Genomic DNA, 25,270 nt, shown 5'->3' with positions numbered 1-25,270 from the left:
AGACAGACACTCCCTTAGTACAGGTATATATATGTTCCCAGACTGGGTTCCTCGGCTGGGTACATGCAGATATTCCTTTATGTTTTTCTCCTGCATGGGAAACCCTGAAAATAGAACCCATGTTCACTATTTCTTCTGTATTTCCTCAGTGTTCCTAAAACTGAGTGTGTGCAGTAGGTACTGGGCAATGTTCATTAGTGGATTCTTTGTATTTAGCCTGAGAGCAAAATGGCTAAATCTCCCTGGAGAAAAAGGCAATACCTGGCAAACATAAGGCATCTCTCCAGGCTTATGAGTATCCTTCATATGCTGGAGAAACAGTGGCTCACTCTCAAACGCCCACTCACAGATCTTGCACTTGGCTGTAAGAAGAAAAATAATCAATAAATCCACCTGAAAATAAGACCAAAGTCCTGCTGACTCATAATCTTTTTCTCTGACTCCTATATCTTCATGTTCAATAGTCAGTAAATTATGAAGTCTCTTCTAGTCTTTCTTTAAAATGGTTCTGTCTCAACATTTGTGCTGCTGATTAAAACTATCCTTCTGTCTCTAGCTCAGACTTCTTTACCAAAGTTCCATTCTAGATTTTGAACTCTTTACAAAACATAATATTCTACCATCTACTCTAACTTAATTCAGCATCCTCCTGCTTCCCATCATTTCCCTTCTCACATCCCACCTCCTCCTGAACTCAAAACCTAGGCATTATCTGACTCCAAACCCGTGTCTGTCACCATTATTTCAAAATGCATCAAGGAATTGTCACTTCTGCATTCTCACAGGCAGAAACTTGGTAGAAGCCCATATGATTTCCTACTGCTGATCAGCTGGCTTCTAATACCTCCTTATCTCTCCAATACAGTATCTATTCTTTATATACCATTGCCAAATGAATTCTTTTAAAATACTACATTACTTCATCCCTCTGCTCAAGGATAGACAATGATTATCTCCTATGAATAATTCAACATTTATTGAACGTTTACTAAATGAGGACAAAGAAGGATTTGTCCTTAAAAGACTGACAATATGAACAGAACTTCTTGACTTATGAGTTACTGTGTTATTTCAGTATTAACTAATTTGAGATAATTAAACTTTAAAATTAGCCATTTTATCAAGCTTTTATAAGGCTGCAGTTCTAAATTTTTGGCAAAAGTTTTGTTACATATTTTGAATTATACAGGCAAAATAATGATAGTTATTTGCATTTTTATTACCATTACTGAAATTATTTTCAAGTTTTTGCAAACATGAAAATTGTAAATTTGAAGCTCTAAGCGCTTATTTATTGGACAATGTCCAACCCCTGCCCCGTACCCCCAAATGAGTGAAGCTGAAATAAAAAACAAAACCAGGGGTCTGAATCTGGGGTCCAGGGAAGAGGTCTCAGGGAACCCAGGTAGCCCCTGAAATTATCTGCAAAAGAGTAAAATGTGTATTTTTCTGGGAAGTTTTGTGTTTATTCTCAAAGGTGTCTGCAACCCATTTAGGACCACTTCCTAGAGGTACATTAGATACAAGATAAGATAAAGAACAAGAACAAGATAAAGAAATTAAAAATTCTGCCTAGAATGAGGAAAAGCTGATATACGAGCTGAACCTTGAAAGAGTGGTTTGCCAGACAGAGGAGATGAGAGAAGAACATGAGCAAAGGCATGGTATTGCATGTCATGTTTGGGAAACAGTAACTAGTGGCATGACAATATTTTCTCCTGTTTTCTTCCCCCTTACTTCTCAATTCAATTTGTTAATCTTTTTTTCTTTTCTAGAACACTTTTAAGCATTGGTGTTTCCCAACCTTCTGTCCAGGCTTTTCTTATTCTCTATGTTTTCCCTGGGCGATCTCTTTTACCCTCAAAGGCTTTTCCTACAACCTATACATCCGCTCTATTCTTATAGGTCTCACACATCAACTATAACAACATTTATTAAGCAATTTTTAATGCATAAACACCATGCTAAGATTTATATATATTATCTCATACAAAGAAAATCAGTGAGAAAGGAACCAAAGGCATCAGTGGATTTAAGAGATCTCTAGTAACCTTTCACACCTATTGGAGTTGATGTCAAAAAAGATTTAAGAGGAAGAATTAACTGATTTTCCAAAGTGGCAACCTAACACTGTCCCTCCCAGCACTATCACTCTCATCTCCCTAACACCTACCATAGTCTCCTGCCTTGAGAAAACAGGCATGAACTACTACAGCTTTTGCTTCCTGTTTTCCAAATTTGGAAGGACAGATTCCTTATGCCTTTTCTAAGGCTCATCCAATCTCATCATTCCACGTATCCCATGACTTTATCAAGCAAGTGGTTCTCCCTTTCTTCAGTCTTTTTCCATAGAACCCTCCTGACACCTGAACACAATTAATCACCCTGAAGCATCCTTCCCTCAACCCTACCTCTTCCTTAGTCTATTGTCTTTAAACAAGTGTGAAGAAAAACATAATGCTATTAAAAATTATACTGTTACCATAATTAAATATAATAATCCATTGATGTTTTGGAGACAATTCAGGAAACTTGAAAATGAAGATACATAATATTAAACATTTACGATGAATTCTGTTATGTCTTGACAAACATACTATGGCTATGTATTTTAAAATGTCCTTACTTTTCAGAGATACATAATGAAGTATTTAAGAGTGAAATATCATTATGTCTATAATTTAGTTTAAAAACACTTCAGAAAATAAAAGGAAAAGAAATTTTCAAAACTAAAAAGAAAACAATTGGTCTCAAAATATTAACACAAAAAAAATAAGCTACTTTCAATGAAGGATCTGCCATGGATGCAAAAAAAAGGGAGTTATTTAAAAAAAAAAAAAGGGGAATTACAAAAGAATCCAAAAATAAGATTGATATATACTAAAGTACAGAAACGGTATTTACCTGTTTGGATCAACAATTTCTCAGGTTTTTCATCAGTGTAAATTTTAAGTCATAAGATACTCAAAAATTAATAGTCAAGGATAAAAGAGTGGTAAGCCAAGAGAAAAAGACTGATGAGGTGCTGCACTGTTTCCTATTAGGAAAAATTTATCTTTTTATGTACAGTACATATATAAGTGGAATAACAAAAACACACCCCACCAGATTCTGTATAAAAGTAGATGTTTTCACTGGGGATTCAGATGAGTTATTTGGGCTTCCCATGACTGACAGTGAAGAATTTTGGGTCCTAACCTAGACCAAGTTGGCTACTCTGCCACTATACTGTAGTGTTCTGATGTTTGATTCCAGTATCTTCTCTACTCACAAATGATTAGCCCAAAGTTCCACGGTCTAATATGGTAACCACCAGTAACATGTGGCTAGTGAAGACATGAAATGTGGTGAGCCCAAACTGAGATTTGCTGTGGTGTAATAATACACACCAGATTTAAAAAGAAAAGAAAAAAAAAAGAATGGTAAATATTTCATTAATTTTAAAGTTCTGATTACATGCCGAGATGATTTTATTTTGGCTATTTTGAGTTAAATAAAATACAATATTAAAATTACTTTCGCCTTTAAAACATCTTTATTTCAAATGACTACTAAAAATTTAAAATTACATATGTAACTCATTATATTTCTGTGGACCAGCACTAGTCTGAGCCACTCATGGCAATCCCATTTCCCTTGACAATATGGCCAAGGCTAAGAGATATAAAGGGAAAACAATTCTGTCTTGTAAGAAACAGACTTAGAAAAGACACAGGAAGATACGGTCTCTTCTTCATCTGCAAAATTTTACATCCGCCTGTATTCCTGAGACTAACGCAACCATCCTGCTATGAGCCAGAGACAAGAGAACTGTTGAAAAGTAGAAGACTCGCATTCTGGGCTTGAAGCTTACTCCACCTTGAGTCTTTTCAGTTAAATCATATAATAATAGATGTCCTTAACATTTAATCCATCTTTAGTCAAGATTTTTAATTTGCAGCAAAAATTTCTGTCTTTATGTGTTTCCTATCACCTAAAATCTTTTCTTACTACTTTCCATCCATCTAAATCCTTCTTGTATTTAAAGACCCTAAAAGTTTACGCATTACTTTCTGTGAAATCCACAAGGATCTTTTCCCTTCTCTGAACTATTTCACCTATCACTGGTATCATACAATGCATATGTTTACAGCAAATATATTGTCTTGTTCTCACATTTTCCTATAGTTAAATAATTTTTGTCTCTTCAACAAAACTAGAAATCCAAAAAAAAAAAAAAAAAAAAACAAACTAGAAATCCCTTAAAGGACAAAAGAAATATTCTAGAAGACTGGACTCAAATCCTCACAATTTCACCTTATTAGAAGTGTTTGCTCTAAAGCAAATGACTAAATGTTTCTGGGCTTGTATTCAGCCTGTGTTTCTCATCTGTAAGATGTACAGTGTAGCTAACACTCCAACTCATCTTATATCTCATGAAAGCACTGTCTTAATAGTGAAGTATTCTATAACATTATCTTTTATCCTTCATAAAACCTATGAGGGTACTAACTAAAATGGAGACCCAAATACAGATGCCTGCTTCTTCTATAAAAGGATCTAGGTAATAAACTCTTTACATATACCTCTCTACAGTGGTCCTGAAAGAAAGCCCCTTAATTTAGAATCAAGCACTGAACTCGACTCATGCTTGAACAGAATAGAAGTCAGGCTTGTAAGATAATAGGGTAAGTGAAGTAAGAAACTGACTACGAATATGCAAAGAACTTCCTCGACACTGTTATCCACATATAAATACACATAATGGGCTCCCACCAGTGCCATTCACTGAATGAAAAATGAAGTATACCCCTAGAGTTTAAGAATTTCCAAACTTACTAGTTGATTCATAGGGACTATGAACATTTTCCAAGTGGCACTGGAGCTGGAAGGGAGTGGAAAACTGACGATAACAGTGCTGGCAGATAGTATGACCATCCACCTCACCGTTCTGCTGATCAAGTTCTACATGATGTTTCATATGGTTCATAAATCTGTAGCACGGCACAAAGGAAAAGTACAGACAACATAAAAAATCAGAAGCCTTGGAAAAATGTACCAGCGAAATCACAGAACAGACATTACATGTTTCCCCCTCCACCCTCCCATCCAACTTCCTCTTTTTGGGACATCTTCTGAGCCCAGAAATTAAGAGAGATCTCGAAACTTTTCTGGGGAAGGAGATGCACTGGTCTCACTCTACCCAAAGTTATGTTTTATTTATTACCACAATATCTCCTTCTATAGTACTAGTTATTGATTTAATGATAATCCTTAGCAAGAAAGGATAATAATTAGGGCCATTCTCCAAACAGAAAGACTTAAACATGTAAGAAGCTTTCAGACTTCACTTGTCCAAGGTGAGCTCCAAGGCTCTTCAACACTCACCGAATGTTGTTTTTTAGCCTTTTGGTACAATGTGGGCATCGGAAAGATGTGGCGACCTTAGGGAAGTTTGTGAGCTGGGCTACTTTGCCACCATCCCGTCCATAGTAGAAGTCATCTACTAGCATAATGAGCTTGGTCTGGACGCCATCACCCACATTCTCATTTGGCTCTGGTACTTTGGTAGGTGGTGACAGAGCAGGAATAGGTGTAGAAGAGGGAGTGGAAGCAACAGGAGTTGTTTTCTCAGGGGATGGGGGCTTTGCTGCTGATGGGACACTGGGTTCTGAATCCAGAGACTTTCCTTTCTTCTGGTATTCAACCATTTCTGGGCAACAGTACTATAAAGAAAGAAGACATCTGATCATCCTGGTTCTCCTGGGGGCTGAGATGTGCTAACTTCACTAACATTTCTCTGTAAGTGTTTGGTTCTAGGTATTCTCAACCAGCTTTCACCCTGCAGTTTTCTAAAATGCTTCCAGGTTTCACTCTTTTTCGTGTGTGTGTGTGTGTGTGTGTGTGTGTGTGTGTGTGTGTGTGTGTGTGTGTGTGTGTGTGTGTGTGTGTGTGTGTGTGTGTGTGTGTGTGTGTGTGTATTTACAGCCATATGCTTCCAGGTTTCACTCTTTTTCGTGTGTGTGTGTGTGTGTGTGTGTGTGTGTATTTACAGCCATATGCTTCCAGGTTTCACTCTTTTTCGTGTGTGTGTGTGTGTGTGTGTGTGTGTGTGTGTGTGTGTGTATTTACAGCCATATGCCACTCCAAACACCATACTTTGTACTTCTTCCTGTCTTAGATCCTTTAACCACTCACTAGCATAACCTGGCTCTGAGCTCCCTGGTAGGAAGAAGTCTCAACCTTTGCATCTGGACTAATACCAAAAAATGAAAAGACTAGAATTAGAAACTGGTTAATAGCTCCTGATTCATCCAATGACACAATAAATAGAAAATGGACTGAGGCCAAGTTGGCCTGTCTTCCTGTGCAGTTCAAAATCTATGAACTAAGGAATTAAGGTCGCATATGTTCTGACCTATTTGAGGGTCTTTAAATATATCCTATCACATTTTTAAGTTCATTCTAAAACAGGCCAAAAGAGAGTAACCCTTTAAAAAGCTTCCAAGCCATTTCAGAGTCCTTGCTTCACAAGCTCCCAACACTACACTACAGGAGGTATACAGTGAGTGGTAGCCATTTAAGCTGAATCTCCATCACAGGTGATCACTTACACACATGTGACCTCTCAAAGCTTCAGTAACACGGAATTGAGCGTTACACCGTGGACATATCTTCCGTCCACCATCCTGGAGGTCAAACACTGGGATGGAAGAGGTCACTGGAAGTGAGAACATCAATAAGATTAATAAGATGATACTGGAAAAAGACTACTGGCCTTTTGGAAAAAGGTTAAACACTTCCTGAAGGGTATATTAAGGTTGGTAAGCGAGCATGAGAAACTGCTATGAGGCACATTCCTTCTACCATTCTTCTAACTGTAGGCCAGGGGTCAGCAAATCACAGCTAGTAGACCAAATCCAGCCAGCTGCCAGTTTCTGTTTGCCTCATGAACTAAGAACAGCTTTTACATTTTTTGTTGTGGTGGTGGTTATATAAGATTTTCTTTAATTGTGGTAACAGATACTTAACATAAAGTTTCCTCTTAACCATTTTTAAGTGTTCAGTTCAGTTAAGAACATTCACATTTTTGTGCAATCTCCAAAACTCTTTCATCTTGCAAAACTTGAAACTCTACACCCATTAAATAATTCCCCATTGCCCCCTCCTCCTAGACCCTAGCAATCGCCATTCTCTCTTGTCTCTGTGAGTCTGACTACTCTAGGTACCTCATATAAGTGGATTCATAGAGTATTTGTCCTCTTGTATCTGGCTTATTTCACTTAACATAATGTCGTTAATCAGTGTTGCAGCATGTGTCAGAATTTCTTTCCTTTTTAAGGCTGAACAATATACCATTGTATGTATATACCATATTTTGTTTATCCATTCATCAGCTGATGGACATCTGGGATGCTTCTACCTTTAGGCTATTGTGAAATGTTGCTGTGAACATGGGGGTACAAATATCTGTTTGGGTCCCTGTTTTCAATTCTTCTGGGTATATACTCCAAAGTGGAATGCTGGAACATACGGTAATTTCATGTGTCATTTTTTGAGGGACCATCACCCCATTTTACATTCCCACCCGCAACGTACGAGGGTTCCAATTTCTCTGCATCCTCACCAACACTTATTATTTTCTGTTTTTTTGGATAAGAGCTATCCTAATGGGTGTGAAGCGGTATCTTATTGTAATTTTGATGTGCATTTCCGTAATGATTAGTGAGTGAGGTTTAGCATCTTTTTGGGTGTTTAATGGCCATCTGTGTACCTCGAGAAATCTCTATTCAGCTCCTTGGCCCATTTTTTAATTGGATTGTTTGTTCTTTTGTTGTTGGTTGAGCTGTAGAAGTTCTTTATATATTCTGGATATTAAGCCCTTATCAGATATATGATTTAAAGTACTCTTAAAAAATTTTCTCCCATTTAGTGGGTTGCCTTTTCACTCTCCCTAACGCTAACCCTTTGATGTCGTAAAGTTTTAAATTTTGATGTAGTCCCATTTATTTATTTTTCCTTTTGTTGCTTATGCTTTTGGTATCATATGCAAGAAAGCACTGCCAAACCCAGTGTCATAAAGCTTTTCCCCTATGCTTTCTTCTAAGAGTTTTATGGTTTTAGTTCTTTTGTTTAGGTCTTTAGTTCACTGAGTTAGTTTTTGTAATATGGTGTATGGTAAAGGGTCCAACTTCATTTTTTTTGCATGGGGATATCCAGTTTTCTCAACACCATTTGTTAAAGGTTTTCGTATTTTTAAAGGGTTGAAATAAAAGCAAAAGAAATGATCTTCTGACACATGAAAATTAAACTCAAAATTCAGAATCCATAAACAGTTTTAGTGGAGTAGAGTCAAGCTCAATTATTTACATATTGTCTGTGGCTGCTTTTGTACCACAATGGCAGAGTTAAGTAGTTGTGACAGAGACTATATTGTACATAAAACCTAAAATATTTACTATCTGGTCCTTTACAGAAAAAGTCTGTCAAACCCTGCTCCAGACCGTTGAAAATCCTTATGCTCATATCCTTCTACATCTGAAAACCTCTCTACTAAATATCAACTTTAAAATCTTGTTCAGGGACTTCCCTGGTGGGGCAGTGGTTAAGAATCTGCCTGCCAATGCAGGGGACATGGGTTCGATCCCTGGTCTGGGAAGATCCCACATGCCGCAGAGCAACTAAGCCTGTGCGCCACAACTACTGAGCCTGCGCTCTAGAGCCCGCAAGCCACAACTACTGAAGCCCATGAGCCTAGAGCCCGTGCTCCGCAACAAGAGAAACCACTGCAGTGAGAAGCCTGTGTACCGCAATGAAGATAGCCCCCACTCGCCGCAGCTAGTGAAAGCCCGCGTGCAGCAATGAAGACCCAATGCGGCCAAAAATAAATAAATTAAATTAAAAACTAAAATAAAATCTTGTTCAGAAATCCACCTCCTCCATGAACTATCTTTTGATTATCCCACTGATCTCTGATCAACCAATCCATTTTACTAATCTCCAAAGAACAATTAACACAAAACTCCTTCTGGCTGATTCAGTTACACTTTTCACAAGTGGCGATCCTCTTTACTGCATTAAAGTTTCTGTGAGAACACACTATAGCAACTATACCTTATTTTATTTCTCTATTTCATAGTATAGAGTTCTGATACAACAAATACTTTATTAATGTTTTTGAATGACTGGCTGCCCAGAGTCTTTCTGGTTATCGTACCTTTCATTGAAGACTCAGGCCCGCTGGTTCTCTGAGAGCCATGCGCAGAGCTGTTGTTGGATACCACCATTGGCCCAGGACTCTGGCCCAGGGAAGGGATGGTGTTAAGGGTATTCACCAGTTTGGCCACTTCATTGCTATTTTCACCTGTAACCCCAGGTCGCTTCACAGTGACAAAGCTGGCAATGCTCACTGCAGGTGGAGAGGGGAAGGAGGGAGCTTTGTTGGCCAAGTGATAATCATCTGTTCTCCACCCACCACCCACCCCAGCTCTGCCATCTCCTCTTCCCAAGCCTCACCTAGTTTGGGATTCTGAGTCTGGTTGGACTGGCCTGGAGGTTGAACAGCAAGGTGCCCCAATGAGGTCGGCTGTGTGGCAGTGGGAGTGGTAGAAGTGCTGGGAGTGGACTTGGTCTGCTGGGACTGGGACTGTGGGACGGTGCTTCGAATGGTGAGAGTGGCTGGGATGACGGTGGTGAAGGTGTTGGTGGTGGGCCGCACAGGCATTGTGGAGCCTGGCCTCACAGGGGTCATCTGAGAGAACACTTGTGGGACTCCAACTGTCGGCTTAACAAACTGGGTACCTGGGGCTTCAAAAGAGAGACAAAAATACCAAATCTTGGTCAACGAGCTCACCTATAATACATTCCCCATGTCTTTACTGGAAATACTGGAATAGGAAAAGATTATCTCCCCAAACTGATTGGTGACTGTCAGGTTCCCAAGGGAAGCATAGATTCTAATGTCTAAGACAACAGGTATCACAAACTGATAAAACAAGTTAGCCTTAGTAATCAGCCCTGAAAACATTAAAGTGAAAGAAGAGTCCCATCAACTCCTCCCAGAACACCTTACCACACTGCCTTTTCTATTCCAAGAATACAATCATGAGTAGCTTGACCTCTGTTATTGGAAGAGAATAATAGGTCTAGAGTGGGAAGCAGTATGGGTATATATAGGCCAAAGGGCAGAGCTGGCGCTGAAAAAAGTGATCTTTCTCAGAATACTAAAGGAGTCTTTCATTCCCTTATACAAACTCAAATAGAAGACAGACTATGCCATTCTACTAGGATGTCCCAAAGGTGAGTCTCCTGGCTCAACTATAGACAATTTCACTGACAAACATTTAAGAAATATCAGAACTAGATAGGATAGGCTCATGAGACTGAAGGCCAAAAACCCCTATGGGCTCTGAGAACAACAACAAAAACTTAGGAAGACAAGCTACAGAGATACCTTTACTACAACTAAATTAAGATACCCTTTTTTGGCCTGAATTGTAGTAAACTTACAGACACTAAATATGGAACTGGGGGAAAATTACAAGATTTTTAAAAATTATCTTTCAATTTGGTTTCTTAAAAAAAAAACTAGCCATTGTCAATATTTATCCTCAAAGGATATGCCATTTGTTTAATTTATATTCCAAATCTATGCTATAAAAGTAAAGCAAAATAATTTTATAATCCCACCATGTAAGTGAGTAGACTTATAAGGAATACAGAATTTGGGAGTTTGCATTAATAATAGTTCTTCAGGATAACAAACTTAATAGCTGAATAAAACAGCAGAAACAGAAAAATAACTATATAAACCCTGTTTTACTGCCTTATGAAGGGTGGTAAAAGGTTAAAAAATAAAACCACCACCCTGGCCAAAGGTTAGAGTTTTTTAAAAATGGGGCTTAAACCAATATGATTTTTGTAGTTTTAGATTTCCCTTAAATACACTTTTTAAATGACCTTGAATATTTTGAGACAACAAAAACAAGTCTTCTGGATGCTGGTTTATTCCAAATGGGTAGACATTTTTCCTTACCTGGGACTAGTGTAATTGGTCTAACTGTTTGGCCTTGCTGTACGTTCAGCACAATCCCAACCTGATTCATTGCATTTTGTACAGGCCGGACATTTCTTACAGGAAATCCCTGCATTAAAAAGCAAAATGATCTTTAACATGGAGATCAGCTAACACTAGCAGAGACTGCATTAAGACCTATATCCAAAAAAATGCCCACACCCTTACCTAATGATTCTCTCTCTAGAACTAGAGCTTTTAAATGACTGAGATGGAGAAATTTTGGACTTCTGGCAAACTTGTGAGTGGCAAATATTAAAACTGGAGAATGAGTTTTCGTACATATGAACAAAAATGAAAACCTACTTCTTGTCTTAAGAGAACCTCAGCTTAAAAAGCTCATCCACAGGGGCTTCCCTGGTGGCGCAGTGGTTGAGAGTCCACCTGCCGATGCAGGGGACACGGGTTCGTGCCCCAGTCCGGGAAGATCCCACATGCCGCAGAGCAGCTAGGCCCGTGAGCCATGGCCGCTGAGCCTGCGCATCCGGAGCCTGTGCTCCTCAACGGGAGAGGCCACAACAGTGAGAGGCCCGCATACCGCAAAAAAACCACAAAAAACAAAAAAAAACTCATCCACAAACTGGCCCCTCAATTGCTAAAGGCATAGAATGCAAAAAAATGACACTAACAGTATTCACTGGAGTGATTCAACATACAAACAATTGTACGAAACTGTTCCCAAAGTCCACTTCAAAGGCCATACACCTCTGGGAAATTTGTTAGACAAGGCAGAAAAAAGCATTTGCCTTTACATTCCATACCAGCATTAGGCTTTCAACTCCAATTCACATTTATATCAAATAAGTCATCTTCCTTCTCTTCCAAAGATCTGCCGGCACTTCACCAATCTTGCATGTATATTTCCATAAGTCAACTAACTCACCCCATTTTAAGAAAAATAGCCCAAGCAAAGGGTAAGAACCCTTGAGGACCAAGTGTTAAGGCTTCCTAATGCAAGCTTCCCACTCTTTCCTGCCTAGACCTCAATCAAATTACTTAATAGCCCTCCAGGGGTATAAAGAGGAGATTACCCAGCTGTACACTATGTTGGGCTTTCTACTAAAGTCAGTATCAAATTAAAAACTAGCAAATGAGAAAGCCAAATCAAAAGACAGGACTTACAACCATTTCTAATGATGATAAAGACTTAAGTCATAGCCTTCAAAGGTTCCCATAGTCTTTCTCTCCTCTACCATGTCTGAATTCAGTAGAATTCAGAGTCCTATTTACCTGTGTAGTGATGAATATTGGTTGTGAGGCCACAGGGGAACTAGTCACATGATTGGCATTCTGCATGACCTGGACAGGCCTCAATACTGGTTGAGTAACCATTGTACCCAGACCTGAGGTTGGATTCTGGGTTAGGATGAGCGGCTGTCCACCTTGTTGGACCAAAGAATTGCCAGCTAAAGGGAAGAGGAAAAAAAAAAACAATGTAAGAGAAAATAAACCCACCATTATAAGCAACACAATGGTCTTAGATAAATGGTGTTCCCATATATCAAGATATCCAAGACTGTCACTCACCTCAGGTTTAATGTCAGCAAACTTACCAAATATTTAAGCTTCACCCAAAGCTACAACTAACAGAAAAATACACAGAAAGGGAAAGTTCACTAAAATCTCCCCCATATATCTTAACTAGGGATGTCGTCACACACACAGTAAGACTTCTACATGGCTATCACTTTGACTCTGATGATTTAAGTGACCACAAATAATCTCCCCATACCAAATCAGCAAAACAAAGTAAGATATAAGTTCCTTCCCCACATTTTAACTAGGTAAAAACCTATTTTATCAGAATGTAATTTGTTGTTAGCTAATCCACCTTATATTTTAAAAAGAGGAATATTCATCTACAAACATTAATTCAGCAAGTACACAGAATCTAAAAAATGGGATCTCTTCCTAGCGCATCAAATCTCAGAAATGCAACAGATTCTCTAAACATCCATTGTCTTTAATAGGTATGGGAACACAGAGACTGACAGGCTACCTTCTTTATGTCATCAGAACTGATAAAGAAAAGACCTGGCCAAAACTAATCAACACCAAGTAAAACTGATATGACTTAAGAAGATTCATTCATTAATAAATAGTAACAAATATCATAAATATTAAAAAACTGGCTAATTTTTTTGAAATATTTTAAATTCTTTTTCATGTGTGTTAAAAGTAATTTTGTAATGTTTTTAAGTCCTGTATTTGCTACAATTGGCTAAAAAATCATTTACACTAAGTTTCCTGATTTACAAAGAATACTCCAAAACAGAAATTCTATTTCAGAGAGCCAAAACATTGGCTTTGCCAAAAAGCACGTTCTTTTTTTCTGTAAGATGGCTCTAGTAGCACTTAGTTGTCTTTAACTTCATTCAAAACAATTTTGTTAGATTGTATTGGGACAGCTGCCATAGTGTGCATTTAAAAAAAACTTATCAAGATTGTTGACTTTTTGTGTAGCCATTTTAATACTGAAGATGGAAGAAAAAAATTTACATTTTTGGCAATATTATGCTTTATTATTTCAAGAAAGGTAAAAACGCTGACATGCAAAAAAAGATTTGTGCAGTGTATGGAGAAGGTGCCGTGACTGATCAAACATTGTCAAAATTGGTTCGTGAAGTTTCGTGCTGGAGATTTCTCGCTGGACAACGCTCCACGGCTGGGTAGCCCAGTTGAAGTTGACGGCGATCAAATCCAGACATTAGCTGAGAACAATCACCATTATATCACACGGGAGATAGCCGACATACTCCAAATATCTAAATCAAGCACTGAAAATCACTTGCACCAGCTTGGTTATGTTAATCGCTTTGATGTTTGGGTTCCACATAAGTTAGGTGAAAAAAACATTCTTGACCTTATTTCTGCATGCGATTCTCTACTTAAATGCAACAAAAATATTCCATTTTTAAAACGGAAAAATTGTGATGGGCGATGAAAAGTGGATAGTGTACAATAATGTGGAACGGAAGAGATCGTGAGGCAAGCAAAATGAACCAGCACCAACCACAGCAAAGGCCGGTCTTCATCCCAAGAAGGCGATGTTGTGTATATGGTGGGATTGGAAGGGAGTCCTCTGTTATGAGCTCCTTCTGGAAATCCAAACGATTAATTCCAACAAGTACTGCTCCCAATTAGACCAAATGAAAGCAGCACTCGACAAAAAGTGTCCAGAATTAGTCAACAGAAAATGCATAGTCTTCCATCAGGATAACACAAGACTGCATGTTTCTTTGATGACCAGGCAAAAACTGTTACAGCTTGGCTGGGGAGTTGTGATTCATCCACTGTATTCACCAGACATTGCACCTTCGGATTTCCATTTATTTCAGTCTTTACAAAATTCTCTTAATGGAAAAAATTTCAATTCCCTGGAAGACTGTAAAAGGTACCTGGAACAGTTCTTTGCTCAAAAAGATAAAAAGTTTTGGGAAGATGGAATTATGAAGTTGCCTGAAAAATGGCAGAAGGTAGTGGAACAAAATGGTGAATACGTTGTTCAATAATGTTCTTGGTGAAAATGAAAAATGTGTCTTTTATTTTTATTTTAAAACCAAAGGAACTTTTTGGCCAACCCAATACCTAAATCAAAGATTCAAGCAAAATACTGCAACTTTTTTACCTCAAATCACCAGAATGGGATGGACTCCCCTGAAGCTTTAAGTTCCACTTGACAAATGGTGTCACTATAGTTAGCTACAGAGCTAGACCACCAAAGTGGGTATACAGGTGGCTATTAATGGGCCAACCTTGAATTGTCCCATGTTCTCCCAGAAACTGAGAGTCCATCAGTGGACTAGACCCTCATAGTTACTGGGCCAGCAGACTAGTAATTATAGATGCTGACAGATAAAAAATTCCAAATTCTAGCTATGCTAATTACACTGGCAATTTATTGACTCTCTCTCTCTACATTTTTAACTTAAGTATTTTATTATGGAGATGTTCAAATACATATAAAAATAGAACACTATAATAAATCTCTATGTACCTATATCAGCTTCAATAATTATCAACTTAAGGTCAATCTTGTTTCATCTATACTTCCCATTCTCTTACCAGCTCCCATATTATGTTGATACAAGCTTCAGATCATATCACTTCATCTATAAATATTTCAGCATATATCTCTAAAAGGACTTTAAAAAAGAGGAAATATCAACACCATTATCACTCCTAAAAAAAATATTATAATAATTCTGTAACTATAGTGGATAATACTGTATGATATAATTGAAGTTTGCTGAGAGAACAGAACTTAAATGTTCTCACTACCCCCTATCCCTACCCCCAAAAGAGGATAAATATGTGAGGTGATGGATGTGTTAATTAACTAGATAGTGGGAATCCTTGCACAATGCATACATATACCAAATCACCACAATGTACACATTAAATATCTTACAATTTTATTTGTCAATTATACCTCAATAAAGTTAAATATATACAACAATTCTTGGGAGCTTCCTTGGCAGTCCAGTGGTTAGGACTCTGCACTTCCACTGCAGGGGGCACGGGTTCCATCCCTGGTGGGGGAACTAAGATCCCACATGCCGCACTGTGCGGCAATAAATCAATGAATGAATGAATGAACAATTCTTTAATATCAAGTACCCAGTTAGAATTCAAATTGACAATTACATTTTTTTGTTTGAATTATGTTACAAAAGGGTTCATAAAGTATAACTGATGACATACCTCTTCAATCTCTTTTAATCTATAGGTTCCCCATCCATCTCTTTTTTTACTCCTCTGCAATTTACGGTTGAAAATATTGACTAAGCAAAAACATGTATTTTCTATTCACTATTTTAACTGCTAGGGTAAAAGAAAATAAATTATCTGTTATTTATCTAAGCCTAAGAATTCTTAAGATAATCACTGACTCAACATCTCAACTAAATATAGGAAGGGAAGGATGGAAAATTTTTTGCATTTATGTGAAATCAACCAGCATTAGCAAGTCTCAAAAGACAGGCCTTGTTCCCATGAAATCTACACATACTCTACTACTATAAAGAATGTTAACACAAGCATTTTCTGCAAATATTCTCTCTGACCTCAGGGTCATGTTTGAATTTTGGTGGATTGTTAGGACCTTTCCAAAAATAAAGTGCAAACAAAAAAGTAGGTTTCTAAGCCTAGACTAGGTTTACAATTCAATTGAAAGCAAAAACCAGCATACGGCAAGTCACACTGGGTAAATTAAAGTCACACAGTAAATATTTATTTAATGTATTCTATAAATTCATTCTTATAATTCTAATGAATTATAATAATTCCAATTCTAACAAATGAGTTGTTTTTAATGATTTCTGCATTCTTATTAAGTCTTTCCTAAAAGAAATTCTGACAATTCAAAGGTCTTATGAAGTTCTATTTCCAGAGAATGAAAGAGGAAGTTAGAACCCTGAGACTTAAAAAAGCCTTTAAAAACGGGCTTCCCTGGTGGCGCAGTGGTTGAGAGTCCGCCTGCCGATGCAGGGGACACGGGTTCGTGCCCCAGTCCGGGAAGATCCCACATGCCGCGGAGCGGCTGGGCATGTGAGCCATGGCCACTGAGCCTGCGCGTCCGGAGCCTGTGCTCCGCAACGGGAGAGGCCACAACAGTGAGAGGCCCGCGTGCCACAAAAAAAAAAAAAAAAAAAAAAAAAAAAAGCCTTTAAAAGAATTATCTGACCAATCCCCTACCTGTAAGTTTGTTCTCCAATAAACTAGGTACCTCAGCCATAAACTGATTAAATAATAGAAGATTTAGCAGCTTCTCTCACAACATGTTCTGTTTGTTTTACAAATCTGAAGGTCTTGATTTTTTTTTCTTCATTCTTTTAAGTTCACTTACACAGCCTTAAACCCCAGAGATAAGAGGGCTAAATGGAGTTGAAATGGGCCAAACAGGAATTGAAAATCATAATTACAGTAAAAAATGTATAACATTAAATTCATATCATTCACAGCTCAGAATTAAGCAGTGGTTCATTTCACTTCATAATGTTCCTTTCCAATGCAAACATATGATCAGTCAGAACTATAGGAATAATTTCTAAATGCTGAGTGGTGGATTCTGAAGAACAGCAAAAATAGTAAAAATGTTCTAAAATTTTATTCCTAACACTCTGTTAAAGAAAAAAGCCTTATTGAGATATAATTCACATACCATACATATTTTATCACCCATTTAAAGTGTACAATTTAGAGGCTTTTAGTGTATTCACAAGGTTTGTGCAATCATCACCATTATTTAATTCCAGAACATTTTCAGCACCTCAAAAAGAAACCTTACACCCATTAGCAGTTATTCCCCATTCTCCTCCCCCCAGCCCTGGCAACGAACAATCTAACTTTCTGTCTCTACAGATTTGTCTATTATGGGCATTTCATAACAATGGGGTCATATATGTGGCCTTTTTGATATCTATCTATCTACCTATCTATCTATCTATTTTTGGCTGTGTTGGGTCTTCGTTGCTGTGTGCGGGCTTTCTTTAGTTGCGGCGAGTGGGGGCTACCCTTCGTTGCAGTGCGCGGGTTTCTCATTGCGGTGGCTTCTCTTGTTGCAGAGCACGGGCTCTGGGTGCACGGGCTTCAGTAGTTCTGGCACTCAGGCTCAGCAGTTGTGGCTCTTGGGATCTAGAGCGCAGGCTCAGTAGTTGTGGCGTACGGGCTTAGTTGCTCCATGGCATGTGGGATCTTCCCAGACCAGGGATCAAACCCGTGTCCCCTGCATTGGCAGGCAGATTCTTAACTACTGCGCCACCAGGGAAGTCCCACATTTTGCTTATTCATTCAACATCTTAGGTTGTTTCCAATTCCGGGCTATAATGAATAACGCTGGCACTTCAAGAGTATCTGATTTTAGAAAGTCACACAATTGTGTGCTTATCTACGCATAAAAGAAGTTTTGAGCCCCCCCTTTTTTTTGGCCACACTGCATGGCCTATAGGATCTTAGTTCCCCAACGAGGGATTGAACCCAGGCCCTCGGCAGTGAAAGCACGGAGTCCTAACCACTGGACCACCAGGGAACTCCCAGCATGAAAGAATTTTTGGATGAACACACAAGACATACGTAACTGTGGTTACCAGTTTTTTTTTTTTTTTTCGGTATGCGGGTCTCTCACTGTTGTGGCCTCTCCCATTGTGGAGCACAGGCTCTGGACGTGCAGGCTCAGCGGCCATGGCTCACGAGCATAGCTGCTTCGCGGCGTGTGGGATCTTCCCGGACCGGGGCACGAACCCGTGTCCCCTGCATCAGCAGGCGGACTCTCAACCACTGCGCCACCAGGGAAGCCCCCCACTTTTTTTTTAAACCATGAACACAGGTTAACATTTTAATTTGAATACTAGGGCTTTCTAAAGTAAATAAAATCCATTTTCATATTTCAAAAAATTTTTGTACACAGGCCACAGGAATCAAGGGTCCATTCAAAGAGAGTAGGTCACATCAGTGTGTCATGAGATGCTCATCATGGGCCTTGGAATGCTGGGATCAAAGAAAAATTCAGCTAAACTGGTGGCTAATAGCACTTTGACAGCTTATATTAAGAGAAACATAGGAAAGTAGTATAATACAGTGGGAAGGCCACAAGTTTTGCAGTCTAAATAATTCAAATCCAGTTTAGTCACTTACTATTTGACCTTAAGTACATTATTTAGACTCTCCACGCCTTGGTTTCTGCATCTGTAAAAATGAGAAAATCTCTAGATAGAGGTTCCTCATCTTTATATATATGAGGGTCACTATAGGTTTAAAAAAATTCTAAGGATTTTTCATGTGATAAAAATTATTTTTTCAGGGACTTCCCTGGTAGTCCAGTGGTTAAGACTCTGAGCTCCCAATGCAGGGGGCCTGGGTTCAGTCTCTGGTCAGGGAACTAAGATCCCACATACTGCAACTAGGCCTGCACAATGCAACTACTGAGCCCACGTGCTCTAGAGCCTGCGCGTTGCAACTAGGGAGCCCGTGCACCACAAATTCCCACATACTGCAACTAAGCCCGCATACTGCACCGAAGAGCCTATGAGCTGCAACAAAGACCCAGCACAGCCAAAATAAATAAATTTAAAAAATTTTATTTTTTCAGTATCCACTTATGTAGAGCAATCTATTATGGCAATTTGACGCTAACAAATTTTAAATGCCTGACCCAGCAATCTCACTTTACATTACAGATATGCTTACACAGTGGGCACAGATACAATGTCTGAGAATGTTCACTGCAGCACTGTTTGTAATCACAAAAAAATGGGATTGTAGTAAATGTCCAACAATAAGGGAGGTAAATGGTTATATCCAACACTAAGAACACCAGGTGCACCTCTAATGGAAATGGAAATGGATACAACATTTCTAGATGGCCAATCCAGGAAAAATATTGATCAAAATCCTTAAAAATTGTGATAACCTTTGATCCAACAATTTGACATTTAGAAATGTATTCTCAGAACTATGGATGTGAGAAAAGACAAGAGAGACAAGAGAGACAGAGATGTTCACAATAGCCCTTTAAAGTAGTAGTACACAGCTTTACAACCTATTGCTAATAACAGTTAGCCAAACAACGGGAAATAGTCATCAAAATGTTACAAAAAGATTTATTAAAATGAGAAGATATTCACTACATATTGAGGGAAAAAAGCAAGTACAATCTGTATGGATCTATTTTTATAAAAAGTGAATCACTGCACATAGCATATAAATGTACATAAAAGTACATATATGTACAGAGTAAGTTACAAACAGTTATCTCCAGGTAGTGAGATTACAGTTAAAAATTGTTTTTTTTTTTTACTGTCCACTTTTTCTACAATGCATATATTATTCTTGTATTAATAAAGCTAAAGGAATTAAATAAGTCCTTTATAGCAATGCAATGATTCTATGAAGGTGCTTATTCTACACATGAATCTTGAGACATAACTTGCCAGTAACTCACTTTCAGAATGTAGAAACAGTCATCAGAAATGAAACAGAAACCAATACTATATAACTTCTCTAGTCAATAAACTCACTAAAAAACACTTCTCTTTCACCATTTCTTCAGGTAGACAACAACCCTATCCTATTTTTCATACCCAGGAACCAATAACCAAATGAATCTGCCAAAGAAAATATGGAACAAAGCTGCCCTCGGAGAATTCTTAGCAGACTAGTGGGGCTCTTCTAATTAAAAAACATAAACAATCAAACAAGCCCCCCATACATCTCTTTAATAGTTAGGAATTTGGGGTTTACATTTTCTTTCCTAGAAATTATCAGCAAAAAGACTCAGCTGTCCTCTGACTTGAAACACTAGCATCGATTCAGCACTAAATCAGAAGGAACAGCACCACTTACTTCCGTAACAGAGAATCAGGACTAAACTCACTCCAACACCAGCAGAACCACATCAGTACCTAAAACTGAACAGGTACAGCTGTTCCTAAGACCTTTTTTAGTCTCTCACCCCTCTAGCCCAGGAAGAATTTCCCAATAATCCCACTTACCATTGTTGTTGGCAATTAGTGTGACAAGAGTCTTCTTTGTACTGTCGCTGTTCTGTGCCCCGCTGCTACTAACGGTGGTGGATGTAGAGAGGTGCCCAGCAACAGAAGCATGGGCAGCGATGGGCACTGGAGCCGAGACAGGCTGCTGGCTCACAGAAACTGTGGGGAAGGGGAGGCACAGTCACTTGGAGACAGGGACAGATGACACTAAAGGATACTGTTCTAATCTTCCCTTTTCATCTTACTGTGGGTCTCTATAGCCAAAAACTTTCCTGCTTTATTCGTAAATCCAACTGTTCATCTGATTTCTCCTATGTGTCCCTCACACCACAAATTAGACACAATGCCTTCTTCTTAGCCTCACATTTCCTGGTAAATTAAGTTAGATTATGAGCTCACTGAACCCGGATTTTACTGTTTTGCTTATATAGCACAAGCAAACCTCTAGAATTCAAAGGCTTATTATCTCCACTACTGGTATTCATAACCATGCATTAGTAAGCCGTCCACAAGACCCTGAACTGTCCTGTTTCAGCCCAAACCAATGCCATCTTCAGTTCTCAAGGCAGGAAAGATAAAAAAATTAAAAGAGCAACAGATACAATTTAGAGGGGAAAAGAACTACCACTCAGTTTCTGAATTCAGGGCAATCTAGAATTTGACCCTGCAACATCACCTTTTTGAAAGAGAAGCTAACAAGCCTAAGTTTGTAAACTGTCCATGGAGGCAGACACGAAGCGAATTCTGCTCAGCTCACAAAGGAAACCAAGTTCAAGTAAACAAACAAAAAATCCCCCAAGACTATGGGAACCTGTTTTTGACTGGGTATATAAATGAGCACTGACACACACCTTTGCATTCTTGTTCATACATCATTTGGTAAGAGGATTGCTTATGTGTTTGATAAACATTGGTTAATCCAATTCTCAATGTTTTCAATTTATTAAATGTGTTTTTAGCTTTATGTACAAGGAAACCAAAGCACTTACAGACCAGAGCACAGCGGAAAAAGGTAGCACCAGTGCCACAGTGAAGCAACCCTGGATTCTTGTAGTCTTCTTCCACCTCACACTTTCTTAACAAAAATGCCATTCAATTCAGTCAATATAACAATGATCTAAGAGCAAAAGAATTTTTGTTACCTGTAGTAGTTTTATCCACTGAATTATAATCCTCAACTACAGAATCCTCAATGACATCACTGATTTTCTGCCATGGCTCCAACTCCTCCTCCTCACATTCCATAAAGAGGTCGGTGTCCGCCATGCTACAAGAAAAAGAAGATTGAATAAGATATTGACCTCAGAATGGGAGAAATAATTTTATATAAAATATGGAATCAGATTCCTGAATCTATTGGTAACCTATTCCCTTGTGCTCCCTCTACCATTTCCCCTAACCTCCCCCCATTTCCAAGGTTCCAGAAGTATAACTTTTATTCTTGAAAAAAAAAAATTAATGTGGGAGAGTCCACAGCAAATTATTTAATAATTAGGGTTATGAAAATTTAATCTATAATACCCAGGGCTGGGATTAGGGTGAGGCGAATCATGCAAGTGGAGGGTCAGATCCTGCTTTATTTAAAATTGATATTTTGCTCATTATGAAATTTTTTGCATTAATATTGAGCTTTCAAAAATGATACATTTGCTGTTTGAGGAAAGTACCCTAGGAACTTGTTTGGAAAACCGGGAATTTTTGAAGAAAGCGCTAACCATTCTGTCTCTAGACTGCTGTTCTACTGATTCTGGACTTGAGCTGCAACATTTCCAGCCTCCAGCCAACCCTGCTTGCTTCAGACTGGCCCCCACAATCCTAATTGGCAAGAGCCAGTTCCTTAATATCTATCCTGTTGTTACTGTTCTGAACTCAGTGGTTTTTGTATACTGATAGACTCCTTGGTTTGTCTCAAGTCTGAAGTCAAGGGGAGATTCTGTCAGCAACCAAGACCTCTCTGTTCAGTCCTTAACGGGTTTTTCCTCAATTGCATGGCTTGTCCCTATATTTGTGCTACTAAATGTATAAAGGTATATAGTTATACCACCCTCTAAATTTTCTCCAATCATTTAATATATTGTGCAATGTAAAATACATTGCATCCTTAAAGCTGTCTGTCCATTTATCTTTATTTCAAGAATCTGAACAAAGGGCCAGGATATACTTGAGCTCTGTGTTTGGTGAAATTTAAATGTAAATAAAATAAAAATAATAGCATAAAAATGATACATTAAAATAGTATTTTATCTTGATTACTGAGCTTTTTTGCACTTAAGTGAGAACCTCACTTGTCACAATCTAATTCCAACCCTGCTACTACCTTAAACTCCACCATGATTTTGGGAGTCAGGCTTTAATTTGAAAACACTGCTTAAACACTGCTTAAATTACATTCATCTTTATAATACAAATAAAGAGTTATTATTACTATGCTGCTCTCCAGTATTAGTTGACTAAAAGTCAATTTCTTTGTCTTGGAATGGAAGTAGCATTACTGCTCAATGTTCAAACAAAACTTTTAAGGCAAGGACTCTCGGTGCCCTTAGTATCTCAGAAATTTTTTCACCACACCCCGAAAGCAAAACCAAAACAAAACAACCAACCTAACCTTTGTGTTTAAATAGTTAGGGCCCTACAATTTGATAGTATTACTTTGCAAGATGCCCAACAGATGGCGTTGTCCCCTTGAAAATTTAAAATATTCCAGCAATGCCGCAGTAAGTTGGCTAGTCAAGTGCCCAGTTTTTTTTGTTTTTTTTTAACATCTTTATTGGGGTATAATTGCTTTACAGTGGTGTGTTAGTTTCTGCTTTATAACAAAGTGAATCAGTTATACATATACATATGTTCCCATATCTCTTCCCTCTTGCATCTCCCTCCCTCCCACCCTCCCTATCCTACCCCTCCAGGCGGTCACAAAGCACCAAGCTGATATGCCTGTGCTATGCGGCTGCTTCCCACTAGCTATCTACCTTACGTTTGGTAGTGTATATATGTCCATGCCTCTCTCTCGCTTTGTCACAGCTCCCCCTCCCCCTCCCCATATCCTCAAGTCCGTTCTCCAGTAGGTCTGTGTCTTTATTCCTGTCTTACCCCTAGGTTCTTCATGACATTTTTTCCCCCTTAAATTCCATATATATGTGTTAGCATACGGTATTTGTCTTTCTCTTTCTGACTTACTTCACTCTGTATGACAGACTCTAGGTCTATCCACCTCATTACAAATAGCTCAATTTCGTTTCTTTTTATGGCTGAGTAATATTCCATTGTATATCAAAACTACAATGAGATATCATCTCACATCAGTCAGAATGGCCATCATCAAAAAATCTAGAAACAATAAATGCTGGAGAGGGTGTGGAGAAAAGGGAACACTCCTGCACTGCTGGTGGGAATGTGAATTGGTACAGCCACTATGGAGAACAGTATGGAGGTTCCTTAAAAAACTACAAAAAGAACTACCACATGACCCAGCAATCCCACTACTGGGCATATACCCAGAGAAAACCATAAATCAAATAGAGTCATGTACCAAAATGTTCATTGCAGCTCTATTTACAATAGCCCGGAGATGGAAACAACCTAAGTGCCCATCATCGGATGAATGGATAAAGAAGATGTGCCCACAGTTTTAATGGGTAAAGTGCTTCATTTGATTCTAACTGGTCTCTAATATTCTATTTTAATTATTTCTGTGTTCCCAAACCAAAACCACAAAGGAAAGAAGGTATGAGCAGGGTAAGAAAAAGCTCTAAAGTGTCAACTTAAATTTTCTTAGTTTTGTATTTAATTTACATATACAAAAGACAATGCTAGCCAGAAACCGAATTAAAAAGAAGCCAAATCCATATCAAAGGCATTCTTTGAGTCAGGACTACACAACACACTTTTGTATTTTCCAGTCTAGTTCCACTGAAAGAGGTAACATTCTAAACAACTCTTTCCTAACTGCTTAATTTTATACTATTGTTCTTTGTTTGCTGTGTAACTTTCTTAGAGCCCACAGCCAACAGACAATTAATGCATACTATCAAACATCCAGCAGAATGAATATAAACTGTGGATAACCTCTACAGACGGTTTTCAAGGACCTTCTTTTAGCTGTGGCCAGCTGCAAGCAAACTCTCCATACATACGCTGAGCAATCTGTAGAAAACTTTCCTTGGGAATAAGCAGAGCTATCTGAATGCAAATTGTGGTTTTCAATGTCATGCTTATGGATATTTTAATAGCACATCCACAGGCTGGTCTTTTACCTCAACTATTTATAGTATCATAAAAGACTGAGTTCACGTTTTATCCTGTCAAACAATGAAGACTAATAAAAATGAAAGATTCTTCCATCTGACGGGAGTCAAATTATATTATTCCTACCATGAACAAGGTATTCTAAGAAACAGAGTGGAAAAGGCAGATGTGAAACGATGGCAAAGAAGAATGTTTATGTCCTAACTACTTTTGACCAAGTGAGAAAGAAAAATAACTCCTCAGATATAAGCTCTGCCAAGACAACCAATGTAAATTACAAGATTCAAAATGGAAAGAAAATTACACTTAGAAAATATTTTTCAAGGTTTTTACAATGGAGAAGACAGTTAACCAACAAGGTCTGACAACTCGGAAAATAATAAATCTGCTGACTGAGCATATTTTATGACTCACAGCAAAACATCTCTGAAAGACACTGAAACCAAGTTTTCCAAACAGTCCTTATTTCTGATCTAGCCTC

At 38.3% G+C, this 25,270-nt stretch overlaps 1 protein-coding gene across 5 annotated transcripts in view; it reads right to left on the bottom strand.

Moving 5' to 3' along the window:
• Window positions 1–25,270, bottom strand: part of POGZ (pogo transposable element derived with ZNF domain) — a 48,362-nt gene that overhangs the window by 9,234 nt on the left and 13,858 nt on the right. For 2 of the 5 annotated variants that reach the window (XM_004285206.3, XM_033415640.2), the window contains exons 2-11: window positions 21,687–21,811; window positions 20,545–20,703; window positions 12,284–12,459; window positions 11,015–11,123; window positions 9,496–9,786; window positions 9,197–9,415; window positions 6,594–6,700; window positions 5,368–5,705; window positions 4,819–4,973; window positions 262–362 (exon numbers count right to left, since the gene is read on the bottom strand). In XM_004285206.3, coding sequence (XP_004285254.1) covers window positions 262–362; window positions 4,819–4,973; window positions 5,368–5,705; window positions 6,594–6,700; window positions 9,197–9,415; window positions 9,496–9,786; window positions 11,015–11,123; window positions 12,284–12,459; window positions 20,545–20,703; window positions 21,687–21,810 — 1,779 coding nt within the window. In that variant the 5' untranslated portion in view covers window position 21,811. The remainder of the gene's footprint in view (window positions 1–261; window positions 363–4,818; window positions 4,974–5,367; window positions 5,706–6,593; window positions 6,701–9,196; window positions 9,416–9,495; window positions 9,787–11,014; window positions 11,124–12,283; window positions 12,460–20,544; window positions 20,704–21,686; window positions 21,812–25,270) is intronic. The other 3 variants (XM_004285207.3, XM_004285209.3, XM_033415641.2) reach the window with 3 other exon arrangements.

Source organism: Orcinus orca, chromosome 1, assembly GCF_937001465.1.
Source record: "Orcinus orca chromosome 1, mOrcOrc1.1, whole genome shotgun sequence".
NCBI classification, from domain to species: domain Eukaryota; kingdom Metazoa; phylum Chordata; class Mammalia; order Artiodactyla; family Delphinidae; genus Orcinus; species Orcinus orca.
The sequence above is the reverse complement of the archived record's forward strand: the minus strand, read 5'-3'. Positions and strand labels throughout refer to the sequence as shown.